The sequence below is a fragment of the Vidua chalybeata genome, chromosome 3, assembly GCF_026979565.1.
Source record: "Vidua chalybeata isolate OUT-0048 chromosome 3, bVidCha1 merged haplotype, whole genome shotgun sequence".
Taxonomy (NCBI): domain Eukaryota; kingdom Metazoa; phylum Chordata; class Aves; order Passeriformes; family Viduidae; genus Vidua; species Vidua chalybeata.
Window position 1 is genome coordinate 88,983,986 of NC_071532.1, and position 17,623 is coordinate 89,001,608.

General features: G+C 36.8%; 1 protein-coding gene across 1 annotated transcript in view; it reads left to right on the top strand.

Annotated features, from left to right (window-relative positions):
* The window catches only part of COL21A1 (collagen type XXI alpha 1 chain), a 124,559-nt gene that overhangs the window by 46,699 nt on the left and 60,237 nt on the right, over window positions 1-17,623 (top strand). Inside the window, exons 2-4 of the mRNA XM_053938247.1 lie at window positions 10,412-10,531; window positions 12,410-12,961; window positions 17,435-17,603. Coding sequence (XP_053794222.1) covers window positions 10,412-10,531; window positions 12,410-12,961; window positions 17,435-17,603 — 841 coding nt within the window. The remainder of the gene's footprint in view (window positions 1-10,411; window positions 10,532-12,409; window positions 12,962-17,434; window positions 17,604-17,623) is intronic.

Consider the following 17,623-nt stretch of genomic DNA (forward strand, 5'->3'; position numbering starts at 1 on the left):
AGGGTCAGTGCAGAGGGGGCATGAGGTGCTCCAGCTGCCAGAGCAGAGATTCCCTTGTAGCCCATGTCCAAGACCATGGTGAGGCAGCCCATGGAGGATGAGGGTGCAGAGATCCACCCTCCTGGAGGACCCCACGCTGGAGCAGGTGGATGCCTGGCAGGACTTGTGACCCCACAAGGGACTCACTGGAGCAGTTAATGAAGAATTTTAGCATGTGCAAAGGACTCATCTTGGAGGAGTTTCTGGAGCACTGTATCCCATGGAGGGACGCCATGCCAGAGCATGGGAGTCTTCCCCTGAAAACAACAGAGAAAACGTGTGATGAACTGATTGCAACCCCTATTCCCCATCCCCCTGTGCTGCTGGGAGAAGGAAGTAGAGAATTTATGACTAAAGTTGAGGCTGGAAAGAAGGAAGGGCTGTGGGGAAGGTGTTTTTAAGATATGCTTTTATTTCTTGTGATCCTACTCTGATATGATTGGTGATAAATTAAAAAAAAATTCTCCTAGTAGAGTCTGTTTTGACTGTGATGGCAACTGGTAGTGATCTCCCCCGACCTCATCTCAACCCATGAACCCTTGGTTGTATTTTCTTTCTTCCTTCCAGCTGTGGTGGGGAGTGATAGAGCAGCTTTGGTGAGCACCTGGTCTCTAGCTGGGGTCATCCCACCACAGAAGTAGAGGGCTTTTAAGTAGAAATAGGGAATTAATCTGGGATCTTACAATAACAAGCATGCTGAAATAAAAAACAGCTCCCTTTTGAGCTGCTTGCCTGGAACATTGGGAAATATTGGTGTTTTTTCTATGTGAGAAAGTGATTTACAACAGCCAGGGAGAACTTTGTATGGTATCTGCTGGCTTACTTCTTATTTTTTCTTAATGCTTTTTATCTTTTTTAAGGTGAAAGCAGAGAAATACACAGGAATCTTCTACAGGAGGAGTACCCAGAGACAGGGCTGTATAGTGCAGGACTGCTGTCCATCCTGCATCTTTGCTATGCCTTCTGGATGCAGCTTGTCCATTTATTTGTTGCTCAACTCTGCAGCTACTTTGTCCTTAGTTGCTTGGTAACCGTAGGTAGGAGTAGGAAGGAATTTTATACTTTATAAAAGTAATAGAAATAATTGTCTACATAGGCTGTAAGAGTCATTACAGTTCAAAGAAAGTAAGCTGGATTACTTGCTGGAAAATCTTTAGTCTTTTTGCAGGTGTAAAGCAGCTGGGTGTATAAGTCCTGCATGGTTTTAATTTTTGCTTGGGATCATACTTTTCTGGAAATGTGAGTATTTCTCAAAGTACCAAATTTTGGATATACTTGAAACAGCAAATGTTTGTTTTGCCCTTTGAGTATGCATGTGCTAAAGTTCTTTTTTCTTCCCTCAAAAAAACAGTTAAAAATCTTAAGGATTTGATTTAGCTCCACTGAATACAACTGTAATTCTTTCAAAGTTTTACTAGTTCAGGTCCTAAATTCCTCTAGAATTTCAACTATTTCCATTTCTTCAGCTATCACAACCTCCTTTGAGTGAATTGTCAATATTTTCAGTGAAAACAGGACTAAGTAAATAGAATCCTATCATTTAAAAACAATAGAATTGGAAAACCTAAAAATCCTTTTTACCTATTCATCTTATATGATTCTTCCTGGATTGATGTCAGTGAGTTTGTATATTGTTAAAATACTAACAGATAATCAAATGTTTTAGAGGGCAGTCTATTTCACGATACCTTTATATATAGTCTAAAGTACTACATTAAATGGAATAAACATCCATTCATTCTATAGTGTAAAACAACAACATTAGGTTTTGAAGCTTGAACAGATAGTTTAATCATCCTTTCCTGTGGCTATAGATTTTTTTTAAAGATTAGTCTTTTTAATTGACTTTGACTGATTTGCTTTTAATTGACTTTTTCCCAGAGATTAAAAAAGGGAGAGGACAATTAAATAATTGCAAAGGACTAGGCTTTCAAAGGAAGTTTTGATGCCTTTGGCTAAAGCAGGCATCCACAGCATTATTCTTATCCTCTCCAGTCTTTGACATTACTTATACTAAAACAAATAATAGCATAATTTATAATTTGTGGAAACAGACAATGAATTTCTCTAGTGGGCTTGCTGCTGGAATCCAAGCCTGTTTGGAGGATGAATAAGAGAAAGGAGTAGAAGAAAAAGATAAGAAGACTGAAAAATATAATTTCTATTTCTTATTCTGGTCCTTACTTGCAGGAGGCAAACAAAGCCTGCAGACTTATTCTTTTCTTTACACAGTAAACTTATTTTAAATCCCCTCTTATGTATGTCTCACTGCATCTCTCTTGTTTTCATGGCAAATGTTGCAGTCATCACATTGCAAATAACATGTTAGCTAAGCCAACCTTACCCTCCCTTTTTAAAAGTGTAGAACTAAAGTAAAAAGATGAAAAGAAAAATGTAATGGAAAAAGAAAGAAATGGGTGAGGAGCTATTAGCAGAAATGTGTCTCACATAGTTGAATCTGGTAGCACTGACAATGTTTAGGTCCTCAACTGTCTTGCTTTTCTGAGGACCTTGAGACCACAGCAGTAACTGATGAGCAATTCTGTGTATCTCTTGTCAAATGGGCATGATCCAAAAGTAGTCTTTTAATTGCATTAGGAGCTCTTACTTGGATTGATTCCATTTTTATGTTGCCTTTATGACTCTTTTTATCAGCACTCATTGTTAGAGATTGTTGTACTTTTCTCTTAGACTTAAACAGATTTCTATAGTGGTTTCACTGCTAAATGATATATAATTTTATGTAATTATATATAATTACTTTATATAATTTCTAGTTTTTTTCATTATTTGCCTCAATGATTGCTTCTCTTGTCACTGGCCCAAATGAACTCTAAATTCCTTAGTGCGAACAAAATGTTCTCCCAAACTATTGCACCAGGTTGTAATTTCTATTAATTTTTTTCTCTTTCCCTGTTTGGTAACATTGTTACTTATACACGTGCACAGTCAAAATTTGAACTTTGAGATTTCCTCTAGGAGTTGGTTGAAACATTTCTTATGTAGATCATATGCAAGGTTAATTTCATTTGAGTGTCAGATTTTATCCTGTTGATTAGCTGTTTTGTTTTTCTTGGGTCCATCCAAGGAGGGAAAGTTCTGTGGAATCTCAAGATGCTTGATAAGAGAGAAGTAACAGCACAGGCTTTTCACAGACAGGATTAAATCATGGTTTCCAGGGAGACTTCAAATTATTTTGTTGCAGCCAGAAATCTGAGCTGCCAAGTGTGGTTACTTCCTTAAGTTGCCCATCCTATATTGTTTCCCAGTCAGTTGTGTATCAGTCCAGTAGCTCAAATGCTGTGGTAAGCTCCTTTTTCTATAACCCATAATAACTTATTGCCAGGTCCTGGCACAGCATCCTCTTGGAGTGGGAATAAATCCAACAAAGTACGAAGTGCCAGAATAAATTGGATTTAAAAATACAAGTCTTCTGTGACTTCAGATGTTGGAGCATGAATCCAAATTGTCTCTGCTGTAGACTGGAGGAACATGTAGGTTTGTGTGCTTTACTGAATCATATGAAAACAAACTAGTCAGCCCATCTAATTTAAGAGCATTATTTGCTTTCAAAAATATGTATAGTCTTACTTGGGTTATAATATGTACCAACTGCTTGCTTTAGTCTTCAATGTTTAGCATGGAACTTGGTCTAAAGCCTTTATAAAATTGATACAAAACCTTCTTTTCAAAATCTGCTGAGAAGATGATGAATTCTTTAATCGTCTCTGCACCTTTATATAATCTGCATAATACTTTATACATCATATATGTATCAGAGCTACAAATATGAAGTGTAATCTTAGCATGTAGTACTAATTCCTGTGAATTTATTTTGTTTGTATTGAATGCCTCTAATAATAGGAGTTGTATTCATATTGGAGAATGATTGCATTTAAACTACTGGTCCACTGAATTTTTTTCTTACCTTTCCCTAACATGTGCTCTGGAATGAAGATTGAAGTGGTTTGCTTTATCAGTAGTTTTGGCAGTGCTTTCTTGACTATTAAGTCAACTATTCTTAATGAGAGATTTAAATTGTATCTGTGGCACAAATAATTGAAATATCAAACATCATCTTGAAGTAGTAGTTACTGCCTTTTCTGGCTTTTGAGGGAGAAATACAAAATAACATTTGAACAGCACAACAAACCATGCTATGTGTACTTGATGTATGTGCAGAGGCAGATGAGATTGATTTCTGAAAATGCAGATGAGATGTGATGCTATTGTTTCTCTGAGGTCTTCATGTTCTTTACATGCTTGGATCTTCAGCTAACTCAGTTGCTTTGCCATTAACTCTGCACAGCTCTCATTCTGCAGCTGTGGACTTGAGCAAGAGGTCTTTGCCTCCCTTCTCAATTTTCCATGTGTTTCTCCAGCTCCTTTAGGAGATCTCTGTTTTTAGTCTGTCTGCCAGGTAGGCTTTAGATTTGTAGAGGGAAAACAAACAAAACTACACCTCTTAACCTTTCTTATTGTTGTTAAAAGAGATAGCAAAGGTAGTGGAAATGGATCAGGTGGCCCAAGCAATGCCTGCATTAGGCTTTTCTTTTCAAGGTAGTCCAGGTATTGCTTTCCGCTTGATTTCAGGGTTAGGAAATGAAATACCTGAAACTGTGCGCTGTGTGTACTTTATATAGCCATGTATTCATATATAGACTTAGTACAGCTAAGAATTAGCCAGAATTGAACCATTTTATAACAGCTTTTTATCCTTGTTGCACTAATACTTACTATTAAAAAACACAAAGAAAACTCATAATATGTGTAACTTAAACACATAATTTTCTTTCTTGACTCCTCTTAATAAAACCACATCCTTAATCATATGTTCAATGCTGTAGAAAACTCCTGGCTTAAATGTTGTTATACTGCTGATTATGCCAAAATCTTTTGTTCCAAAATAGAAACAGAAAGAAATTATATGAGGGATACTGGTGTACTTGTCACTTTTGGAGATTTTATCTATTTATAGGCAATCTTGTATATGTATGTATGTGCAAACCAAGCTTAAATTAATTATATCTTTACAGCCTCACCCTTCCCAGGAAATGGTGTTATTTTAAATGTTTGCAAGTATAACAACCTCATCAGTTGTGCCCACCAAGACAAACAAATGGATAGGAACAATGTGTGGAAAACATGAATGCAGAATGGGACTGAAATCCAAGTGAAAATAAATACAGATTCAGATTAATTACTTAATGAAAGAAACTGACTTAGAATAGGCTCATAGACTTTTTCAATGTATAGGACTGGTAATATTAGTTAGAGATAGAAATAAATAGCTAAATGTAAATGACCCTAACATTTTATTTGCAAATCCCATTAAAATGGAAGGGAGCAAATATAAAAAGGTGGTGATGAAATATTGCATTACTTTTTCACATTATTTAATGCATATTAATCAGGATTTTGAAGTTCCTTTTTCTTGCTGCACAGTTCCTGTAATATTGAGTAAATTTTGAAAATGCAAAGAATCTTCTGTATGTCCTTTCAGTCATTATTGTTTTAATGTCTTCATACTTGTCCTTTTTATGCCAAACATAATGATCTCTAGCTGAATTATGAGAGGTTTACACAGTGATGTAATATGAGAGGAGTGTTAACTTATTCTTGGAAAGCTTGCTAATATATATAACCTTTAGTCTGGTTATTTTCTCAGAATGCTGGAAAAGGTTAAAACTATACCCTCCCTGACTTTCTTCTTAGGCAGTAACTAGCAGTGGGAAGAAGTGAAGGAAGAAACTCTTCCTTTCAGTGTAGTTCTTCAGCAAGAAATCTTCATGCAGCAGAGAGGCCAGGGTTTTCAGAGAAATCTCTCTCTATGAATTTGAATAGTGACAAAACTGCACTGAAGAGCAAATATTTTTGATTCTATAAAATTACAAATTTCTCTAAATGGAAAGTTTCCTCAGAGAGTATTCATGGAAAGAATAAAATTATATATTTGTCTGGGCACTGTAAAAATTGCTATGGAAAGACTGCATCAATAAACTGCCCTTTGAGATATAGAAGGTGCTGCTTTTAGGCATCATAAATGCAAGATGGAAATACTGCCTAACCTGCTTAGATGCATACATTTTCTCCTGAAAACTTAAATTTGATGTGAAATTATTCTGCTGTGCATGCAGAGGAGATGTCATTTGAACCTCTGTGCACTTCTGTGCAGCAAAGCTGTTCTGGAAATTGCATGCCTTTGCCATCACACTCACTGACAGTCTTGAGTTAGTTTGAAAATCAAGTAGAAGCTGTTGGTTTCAGTAATGGCTGTACCACATTTCCACTGTACAGGAAACCTGAGTTCCATTCCCTTCCCAGTCAGCAGAGTTCAGTGGCCCTGTTGGTGCAAATGCTGCTGCACAGCAAAATTGCACTGCTCAGAAGAATGCAAGAAATAAGTTGCAGGAACTGTCCAGTTGATTAAGTCTGCCTACAATGACAGCATGTGGGTGAGTTGCTGTGTCACTGGTTTCCAAACTTCATTGAGTTTTCCTCCTGTGCACAACAAACAGTGAATGGGCATGGGGGAGGCTATCACCTGTCTCTGACCATGCCCTCACAGGGTATGGGCTGATGCAGCCAGGTTTTATTGTGCCATCTTTCTCTCCTACCTTTGCTGAAGACAGAAATAATACTTTGTGAACTCTACCCAGAGAACTGGGTCTTACACTACTACCCCATTGGTACAAGGGTCTGATGTTTAGTAGCCCTGCTAGGACCTCACCTTTTGTGTACTCTCAGATGCAGAGAAATTTGCCTGAGTCTTGATTCAAATCACTCAGATATATTGTGTATGCTCTACAGCCCCTCATTTTGGGAGCTCAGAGCAAAAGCCTTTACATAAGCTGTTTGTTTTCCCTCTGTCTGAGATAGGCAGTTTTCCTTAGAGGACTGTCTCCATTCACTCTAACATCCCTTTTGCTATCAAACTGGCATATAAAATACTGAGATAAAAAGCATACAGTGGAAAGAATGGCCGTAATGAGTCACACTAAAGGTCCACCCAACCCAGTATCCTGTCTCACTTAATACCTCATTAAATCTTGTGGCTTTAATTTAAACAATTTGGTGGAGCTGGGAGATAGCCAAAGGTTTGCTCCTGCCACCCTATACATCAAAGCCTGGCGTTGGTTGCGGGGCTCTGTCCCTTTTAAAGTGGAAAAAGTAAACAACTATGAGGATGCCTTGAAAAATACAGTAACACATGTGCTATTTCTCCACTAATACTGTCTGCCACCCTTTACTTGAGTTGGATGCAACATCTGTGTATTTATTTAGTAACCCTGTATGAATTTCTCCTACATCAACTTCCATATGTTAAAAGTGGTTTGGTATAACTGAGAAGTGGGAAAGCAGTTCTATGTGTTTTCCTGGTTATGTTTGGTACAACCACAAACTAATAACTAGGGAAAATTTGGCAAAAGACAGAGGCCAAACGTTTTATTTAAAATATTCATTCCTGAATTGCTGGTGTTTCTGTAAGTTTCATGTACACTTTTGTTGCCTGTTTAATAACTACTGTGTTGACAAGATACAGCAGCTAGGTCTCTGGAGTTGCTGGTTTGGCATCTCTAAAAGTGTAGTGCTATAATATTATTTTCTTTCTGGTAAATTGAGCATTGGAATCCTCATCATCTGGTTGCTTAAACTCTGGTTTTATCCTTTTAATTTTGTTTTCTGTTAATAAGTCCATTTTGGCCTACTAAACATTTATTTTGGTTTATACTTAAAATGAAGTTCTCAAGTACAGGCTTTGTTGAAAATGAAATAGAGGATTCTCACAAATGGAAAAGATGATCTGTCAAGGGAATACAGTTTGGTTCTGTGAATCAGATAAGCTTGGGAATACAGTTTGGTTCTGTGAATCAGATAAGCTTGTTTTGACAATTATTTTACTGATTCCTTTTAAGAAGTATAAGTTGGACCATGGTTTTCACCAAAAGAAATCTTGCTGTGGTGTGATGTTTTTCAACATTAAAGACATACACTGAAGGCTGCTGTAGCATCCCTGATGCCTCTCTGTACCCCAGGACAACCAGCAAATGCTGCTTTCCCATGTACCTCTCCCAGGATGCAGTATTAGTGTTTCTGTGGAGCAGCTCCTTCCCCAGAGGCACAGAGCTTCCTTGCAGGCCCCTGCTTTCCCCTTCCCCTTCTGAGCATCTGCCTCTTTTCTGCAGCTTCTCTCATTGCTGCAGATCTGGGAGGCTCATCCCTGCAGGCAGCAGTGGGTAAGTGCTTGCTGAAGGATGAGCAGAGATGAAAGGGCATGGTGCAGTTGAAGGAAGGCATGTGTGGTTTCTGCAGGGTTGGTGAAAGGAGAGCAGTGCCAGTGAGTAGGATCCCAGTGTCTGCACCTGACCTGAAATATCTGTGCTCATGACACAGAGCACATTCAGTTCGCATTCAAGGCAGTGTGTTGTTAAAACAATTTTTTTCTTAATTTAGTGTGCTGTTTTAATTTCATTAAAAAGTTACATCATTTATGGTAGCTGGCCCTGTACTCACTTTTTAGTGAAGACTGATAACAGTGAAATCACTAAGTTGCCTGCTTTCTATTTTCCTTTTACATAAATTCTGTGGGTGTTACATAAGTAGCCATTTAGACAATCACAGCAAAACTTAGTTAATGTTCTATTTTGTAATTAGTTAATGTGCTATTTTGTTCAATCTTCTTTTTCAGAACTATTCTTTATAATTTGTTTTTTTGGTTTATTTTGGGTTGGTGGGAAGAATCAAAAGGATTTTATAGTTTTTAAGGGTCAGCCCTGTGCCTTTTTATATGTATATCAGCTCTCTCTACTGTAGTCTATCTGGGGTTTTTTTTCAGATATAGGCTGACATTTTTCTGATATTCTAAAAGCATGCAGTTGTCCTTCAGGCACCTGCAACTTCCCACACAGACTTAATTTCATGTGTTATTTTTTGCTATTGCTCAAATTGGGCTCATGAGAGACATGTTTTACCCCACAGTAAAACCTTGCCACAGAAAAGACTGGAAGAAATTTTAGAATGATCAATTGTACAAACCACCAACAAACCAAATAATCTATGTAAATTGTCTACCTCTACTATGGTAATATTTTTTGTTATATATTACAATCCTAATAGTTATACACAGTTTCATAGTTTAAAATAGATCCTTTTTCAAATAGCTGGAATAAAAAACTGCTACATAATCTGTTTGAATGAAGGTAATAACCCAGTATTTGTGTAGCAGAACTGGAAAAGTTCTGGATCTTATGTCCTGTCCCATAGACTGCAAGGTGTGTCTGATTTCTTACATTCTGACAAGGTAATATGAATAACAAAATATGGCTATACCTTGCAATTATCTGTAATCTGAAGGAGAGATTTAATAGCAGACTAATTATAGTTTTTCTTTATTAACTTTGGGGAATTACATTAGGTGGGAGTAGAATTTCCTGGAAGTTGACTGCTCTGCAGTGAAATTAATTCACCCTGAAAATTGCTTTTTACATTGAAGGATGAGATGAGAGGATACAAAATAGATTCAGTATACTTTCTTTCATAGTCTTGAAATTAATGGATCTCTAATACAGTAGTCCAAAAATGCATCTTTTACCATTATGGCACCTTTTTTTCAATAAACATAATAAACATAATGAATAAATATTTCTTAATTAAAATAAATTAGGCAAATAATATTTTTAACAGCAATATGAGACTAAAATTGCATGTTTGCTTGACAGTGGGTTATAGTTCATAAACCATGATAGCAAAGGAGACATAAACAGAGGAAAAAAAAATCAAAAGTTGAAGATGTATGTCATCTTGGGTGTTGCAATACACTGTCTGCAGGGCTTGGCTCTGCTGGGGAAGGGCTGGGGCTTGCTGAGACCCTGACTGCTGGTGTCAGTCTCAGTCCTGGTGTAGAGGAGTGGGAACTGTCCCAGACTCCCTGAAATAGTCAGGTGTGGGGCTGAGACTGAAGTAGCACCTCGCCACCAGTACCTGATACATAAACACTTGCCATATTTTGGATCTTTTGGTAATGTCTTTTGGTAATGGCTACAGAGTGGGATAGAGGGATAGTGTTTGGACAAGTGTGACTAGGGATATAACCTACTTGTGAATGTGCCTAGCAGGAGAAGTGTATAAATCCACCTTGGTGAAAACTGAGCTTCTGTAAAAAGGCTGGTGAGTGTTGTTGAATTTAGAATCTCAGTTTTGGGCTTACATGACTGATGCTTTTTGAGTCAATGGTTCATTGCAGGGTGGCCATGTCTAGTCTTACAGATTCAATTCAGAGATGTTCCTCAGACACAGTTTTTAAACTGCAGAAGCTTGGAATTTTTTTGTAATATAATAACACTGTATTTTCTTTTCATTTTTCCCCATCTAGTTTTGTATCAAGACCTTGAGAATAAAATACACATGGCACAGATTGTAATATTTTTTCAGATGCTGTTAGTTCTGCTACTTCATGATTATATCTCAGCTGAAGATGGCGAAACAAGAGCAAGTAGGTCTTAATTTTTGCATTTCAGATAAGTGCAACTTCAAAGCATGCCTCAAATTTTTAGTGTCCATTTTGGTATTCACATGTGCCCTTCTGCTGATGGTGATTTTATTCTAATATAATTTTCCAGGTGAAAATCTGATGATATGTGAAAAATAGCTTAAACATCTTCATTAGGAAGGGAATGTCTTTATTTGTGTCTTGGAAATGCCCGAGGTGGCAGGTGGTACTGTAAAGCTTCAGTCTTGATTTAAAATTGAGTCTGGAGTATTTGTATTTTCATTGCTTCAGAAGTCATGTTCTGAATAGTTTAGTGTTATGTGAGGAACATAACACTAGGGAACAATAAAAGTTCTGTGAAAGAAAGCTAACTCCAGTTCTGGGACATACCTTCTTGCACATTCTTCAAAATTAGCATCTCAAACCCCACCTAACCATTTTAATACTCTAAATCTGCTTTATAGAAAAGAAAGCATGAAAGCAAAATAGCTTTCTTAAAGACAATGTGACTGAATAAAAAATGTGTAGAAGACTTGCCTCTAGCCACAATGATACTTCCAGGGTAAATATTTTTCCTCTAGTTTTGCTCTCATCCAGCAATTTTGAGTATTTTAGAACAAAGCCCATAAAATTCCTTTTAATCTTTAGAAAGGCTTTTTATTTTCAGTCTACCTGCTCTAGGAGTTTCCACCAAAATGAATACTCTGCTTTTAGCAGAGTCTAATGATAATGAGTCCCTCCCAATTGAAATTACTCTGTAATTCATATCCTTGGACCACTGTGCTCTTTGCTCCTTCTCCCAGTGTCGTTTCTCGTCACCACCACCTGCATTGCTAAATCATTTCTCCAGAGATTGTGCTCACTTGCTTTCAAGGAAGGTGAAATCTTGTCTTGACCAGAAGTGTCCGTAGGCAGATTTCAGGGTAAGGCAAAGCTCTCCTTCCTGTGGTGGAGCTGCAGACTTTCAGAAAACAAAAGAACAGTAAGCCTCATGACCTCATGTGCCATGAGATCAAAATAATCCCTCCTGCTTTTGGCCATGTCCTTGGCTCCTCATGTGTCAGTTATCAAACCTCTTTCACAGTCAATGGAAGGGGATTCCCTCCTTTAGAAAGTTACACTCTCTATCTGAGAATGGGCATGTAGCATGGAAGGACTTTCCTGTGGAAATTCTTGTGCCTGTCCATGACCTGTTGTTGGCAACTTAGTCTAAAAACTAAGTTTATGACTACAGCTAGGAGTACTGAATCCATGCCTAAGTCATCATGCAGTTACACCGTAGTTATTAAATGCTTATGTGATTCTATATTCTGGAGGTTGAGCTCATTCACTGAATACTTCTGTAAAAATCAGAATATGCTACAAGCAACATCCAATTGAAACTCAGGATTTTATAATACTAGTTCTGTAAATGCCATGTAGCAATATCTGAAGTCAATTAAAAGGTATTTGTAAAGCAATTCTGGAGTATTCAGGGTATAGCCTCCCTCTGCAGTGTGTTTGGTTTGCTAACAAAAAGGAGTTTTTATATTTTTCATTTCTGCAAATGAGATAGGAAAAGACCCAATATATATTTCTCTCTGTTGATTGAATGGAATGCAATTGTCAGCTAAGGAACTGAATTTCAGAATTTTTCGTAGTTGTTTCTGGTGCTAATGTAAAAACCAGAAAATTATATGGTTTTCAGGTACCAAGTTGGATCTGTGTAGCTTACACAAACAATCTTACACAAGTTTGCCCTGATGAACTCTGCTATTTTTTTTTCATCTGGAATGCATATGTCAGTATAGATCCTAATATAAGCACTAATTGATAGGAAAAACATTTACTGTGGAGGAAGAAAGTGAAAGTGTTCATTAATTTTTTTTTATTTTTTTTTAGGTTGCAGAACTGCTCCGGCAGATTTAGTTTTTATTTTGGATGGCTCTTACAGTGTTGGCCCAGAAAACTTTGAAATAATCAAAAGTTGGCTTGTCAATATTACAAGAAATTTTGACATAGGGCCAAAGTTTATTCAAGTCGGAGTTGTCCAGTACAGTGATTACCCTGTACTTGAAATTCCCCTTGGAACTCATGAATCCACTGAGAATCTCATCAGAGAAATGGAGTCCATACACTATCTGGGAGGAAATACAAGAACAGGAAGAGCTATTCAGTTTGCCTTTGACCATCTTTTTGCAAAATCTTCACGATTTTTAACAAAAATAGCAGTGGTTCTCACTGATGGAAAATCCCAAGATGAAGTCAAAGATGCAGCAGCAGAAGCAAGGAAAAATAAAATCACTTTGTTTGCAATTGGTGTTGGCTCAGAAATTGAGGAGGATGAACTTAAAGCTATTGCCAATAAACCTTCATCAACTTATGTATTTTATGTTGAAGACTATATTGCAATATCAAGAATTAAAGAAGTTATAAAACAGAAACTCTGTGAAGGTGAGTATAAAATATTTTAGATGTGCAAAATATAGTTCTGTACATATGTTTTATAATTTCACAAGCAGAATGCATGATTAATATAACCTAAGGGACCTGATACTCTTTACTATGATCTTTCTTTTTGATCTTGTTTGTGGAAGTTCCCTCCAAAATGTTAAAAGATGTGTATTTGGGAAAGATATGGTGGTTTAACACAGTATATGTTTAATTTCAATATGTATCCTTTTGCCCTAATCCCAAATTTTTTTCATTGATAAAGTTTAAAAACACTAAAATATTTCAGCAATTCTCATACTGCTGAAAATATGGAGTTTATTGATTTCCTAGTTGCAACTGATACTCATGCACAATCCAGCATTTTTTCTAGAGAGGTGAGAGGACAGCCTGCCATTACAACAGGAGTTCTTCTGAATACATACTTCTAGTATGTATTGAAAAACCCAGAAGAAAGACTCCTGGCAAAAATCATAGAATCGTAGGCTGGTTTGGACTGGGGACCTTAAAAATCATGTTCCAACCCCCCTGCCATGGACAAGGACACTTTTGAGTAGATCTGGTTACTTAGAGCCCCATCCAATCTGGACTTGGACACTTCCAGGGATGGGGCATCCCAAAACTTCTCTGGGCAACCTCTGGGCACTGGTCCAGTGCATCGCCGCCCTGACGGTAAAAACTTTCTTCCTAATACCTAATCCAAACCTACCCTCCTTCAGTTTAGAGCCGTTCCCTCTTGTCCTGTCACTACACGCCCTTGTGAAAAGTCCCTCTCCAGCTGTCTTGTAAGGCTCCTCTAGGTACTGGAAGGCTGCCCTAAGGTCTCCCCACACCCTTCTCTCCATGCTGAACAACCCCAACTTTCTCAGCCTCTTTCCACAGGAGAGAGGCTCCAGCCTTCTCATTAACTTTGTGCCTTCCTCTGGACTTGCTCCAGCAGGTTCACATCCTTCTTATATAGTGGCCCCAGAGCTGGACACAGCACTCCAGGTAGGGGCTCATGAGAGTGGAGTAGATGTTTGGAGCTGTAGCAAGCAGTTATGATGTTTCTTGGAAGAATTTTATAGAAGAGTTAGCCAAGACCAACACTCTAAAGGGACCCTGACTTTAGAATGCTAACAACAATACTGCTTTGAGTTTTCTGAAATTTTGTAAAACAATGGCTTTCTTTTATGTATAAAAAAGATAGCAAATTGCTCCTAAAATGTATCACTCAGACTCTAGTCTGTCAGTGGTATTTTGTACATGTTGGATCAAGAATTGATGCAAGTCCTATTTCAGTTTTACCATATTTCTGTACTTAGTAAGAGTGAAAAATAGATTTTGTTTGCTCTCACTTAAAGTATCAACTTCATTGAAAAAATATGGTGATGTTTTTGTTGAGGATATTAATGTTTATTTCTTGCTACATTAAACAAAAAGCATAGTAATTCCTTGTGGCTGATGTAGTAAAGTTGTCAGTCCAAAAATTAAATCAGCTAAGTGGAGCTAAATTTTTTAATAGAACTTAATGCAGGGAGAAATTCTCCTAAATAAACACTAAATAAACACAATATTTTCTTTGACTAAAGTTTTAGAAGAAGTGCCATTATATTTTATCAAGATGAATTTTCAGCTTTGAGCATCAAGTTAACTTGTGTCCTTTAAAATTCATCCATGATATTTCACGTGATTTACAGCAGTAATCTGTGAATGCTGACTATTTATACAAAGTGTATATACTTGAAGTGACCCTTTGCTTTGTCTCCCTTATGTTGTGCTCTTCCCTTATTTTAGCATTTAGATGCTTCTCTTGCTGAGGAATCAAAGCTACTTGGCAGCTTCATTTCTAGCCACAATATCTTTAGCAGGTGAACTTCAAGACTGATAAACTGGAATTTTTATAGCTAAGTTGTGCATTATTTTATTGATTGATTGATTGATTGATTTATTGATTATTGTGTTGTTAAGATTGACTTTGCTGAGGGAGAAGAAGTTCCATGAGGGCTGAGCAGCAGTGGTTTGACTGTGATCAACCACATGAAACTGCCTGAAAATTTTGCAATTCTCTCTTCATGATCTTTATGTAAATGTCTAAAAAAATGCTAGCCTTTGCTTTGCTCTATGGAGGTTTAAAATCCATTCTGAAGTAAAAATGTAAACAAAAAGGCCACAGGGGCAGTATTTCCCTTCTGGACAATGAAGACTGAGGTTTGGTGGTTCTTGGAGCAAGTATTGCTCTTAGGAACAGGCTTGCAGGAGGTGTCTAGTGTGCCTTTTGGGGACTCTAGTGTTTGTTTTAGAGTACATCAGGGGTAAAAAGACTTCATGAACCTGTCAGCCAGAACTGAACGAAATATTTAAGGAATATTTAATATTTATTATTTATTCTGATAGTCAAATGTTCTTGTACTAGAAATATGCTATAGCAAAAAGAAAAAAATAATTGTGTCTCAGGAATTAATTTAGAAAGAAAACCTAGTGCAGACCTCAGAAGTTTGGAGGATGCAGAGAAAAGTTGCTTTGTCCCAGATACTGGGATTTAATATCACAAAGTTATTTCATGCTTTAGGAAGGAAAATAAACATCTGAAAACTATGTAAAAAACACTAAAGGCATCAAGAATTCAGAGAAGGTTAGAGAGTTAAGTGACTGGTACTGTGGATTGGACAACCCCATTTCCAATGGAAGACAGCTCTTAATTTTGCCACTGATTTCTGCATGTTGTATAATGGCTCAGTTAGTTATCAAAATAATCCTGCCAGAAGATTATCCAGAAAACCCAGAAAGGATCTACCTGACTGGGAATTTTTCATGTAATTCACCAATGTACCACTTGAAAGAAAAAATACTTTCCTAATGTCTAATTTTACACATGCTTAATTTCTTTGGTTGGTATTGGTTTAGAACCAATGAGTTATTAGTTTTTTTGGCCCTGATCCACAATAATGGCCCTCTTACATAAAGTATTCTCATTTCTGCCTTTAGGTTTTGATTTTACACCAAATTTGTAATATTCTTACTAATAGGAGACCCTATACTTGTCAATGTATATGTATGTGGTTATCTGTAATCTCTGTTAATTGTGATGTGACCATTATCCAGCTTTGCAATAAATGAATTTAGAAAATAAGTCCAAGATAACAATGCACACTTGAAGAAACCTGAAGAAAAACACTATTACTCTTTCTTAACAGGATAAGTAAACTTTAGTCTGTGTTTTGAGAAGAATGAGAAAGTTTTGTTGGACTTTGCATTTCTTTAATTTTTGAAAGCATTCAGGAGGCAGACATTTTAATTTCCAAATTGTGTGCAGAGTTCTTGCAGTTCTTTCTTGTAGAACAGACAGATAATTTATTTTTAATTTGGAAGTCAGGTGTCATTTTGCTGTGGAGAGGAAAAGAACACTAAGGGGAGTTTATGTGGCTTCTTGCTGCTCCCCCAAGTACCTGTGACAATCCCCATGATTGTCCTTCCCACAACAGACAGGTTGTGCAGAAAATTAGCAGAATTTTGTTGGAGCATATATCCTGCCTCCCCCACCAGAATGGGGGAGCTGCTGAGTGCCCTGGGGTTGATTAGAAAGGGAAGTCATGCAGTGTTGCTCATACTGTGAAAAGAAGCCAGTCTAGACCTTTGAGCTGATAATTCCCTGGCACAGAGATGGGAGTTCTCCAGCCCATGGCTGGTCCAGATGGAGATAGGAGAACTCTCCACCCCTTCATTGGAATGTATTCCTAACCTCTTCCGTGTCTATGAACTGCTGCTTTTCTGAATAAACAGTGAGAAATGAATAATGATATTTATTGTGAGCAGCTTAGCATAGTTTTAATAAAGCAATAAACTTTCTTTTTTATTGATTTGTTACTCTAATATTTGTTTTAGTATTAAGTTTGACTGTCCTATCTATTTTTCTTTTTTTTTTTTTTTTTGTTTGAGACAACTTAGGTTGTCACAGAAAATATATCACACACCTATTTTTCCATTCAGAATAACTTCAAGCAGATTTCAGTGTAACAGACAAAACAGTTCAGAGTCCATTTTGAGTTAAATAAAATGAAAATAAAAGTCAGAGATAATTTTAACTTTGTCCATTTTCAAACTAATTTTATAGTTGGGAGGGATGCTAAATTCAAATTGTTAGTGCATTTTGGAAATTAAAATCTATAATTTTATATCATTTTGGAACCGTGCAATTTTAGAAATGAAATTCAATATATTTATTAGCCAGATATTGTAATACTCTGTAACTACAATTAGTGACAATTCAAAATAGTATGTGAATGTAATTGCAGTAAAATATGAAATCTTAATATTCTTGCTTCAAGTTCCTGAGGATCCTCCATACCACTTCTCTCATGTTATACTTAACTGACAGTTCTCAGTTCTTTTTATTTCTTGAAAGGCAGATAAAAAAATATTAGTTGGGTGAGAGGCTACTTTTCTTGGAAGTCTTAAGTCATATTTTGGACTGTCCTTGCATTTATTACTTTGCAGAATCTGTTTGTCCAACAAGAATTCCAGTGGCAGCTCGAGATGAAAAAGGATTTGACATTCTTGTAGGATTAGGCGTGAAGAAAAAAGTTAAAAAGAGAATTCAAATATCAACCACTAATGTAAAAGCTTATGAAGTAACCTCACGTGTTGACCTCTCAGAATTAACAAGGTATTGAATTTTATAAATAT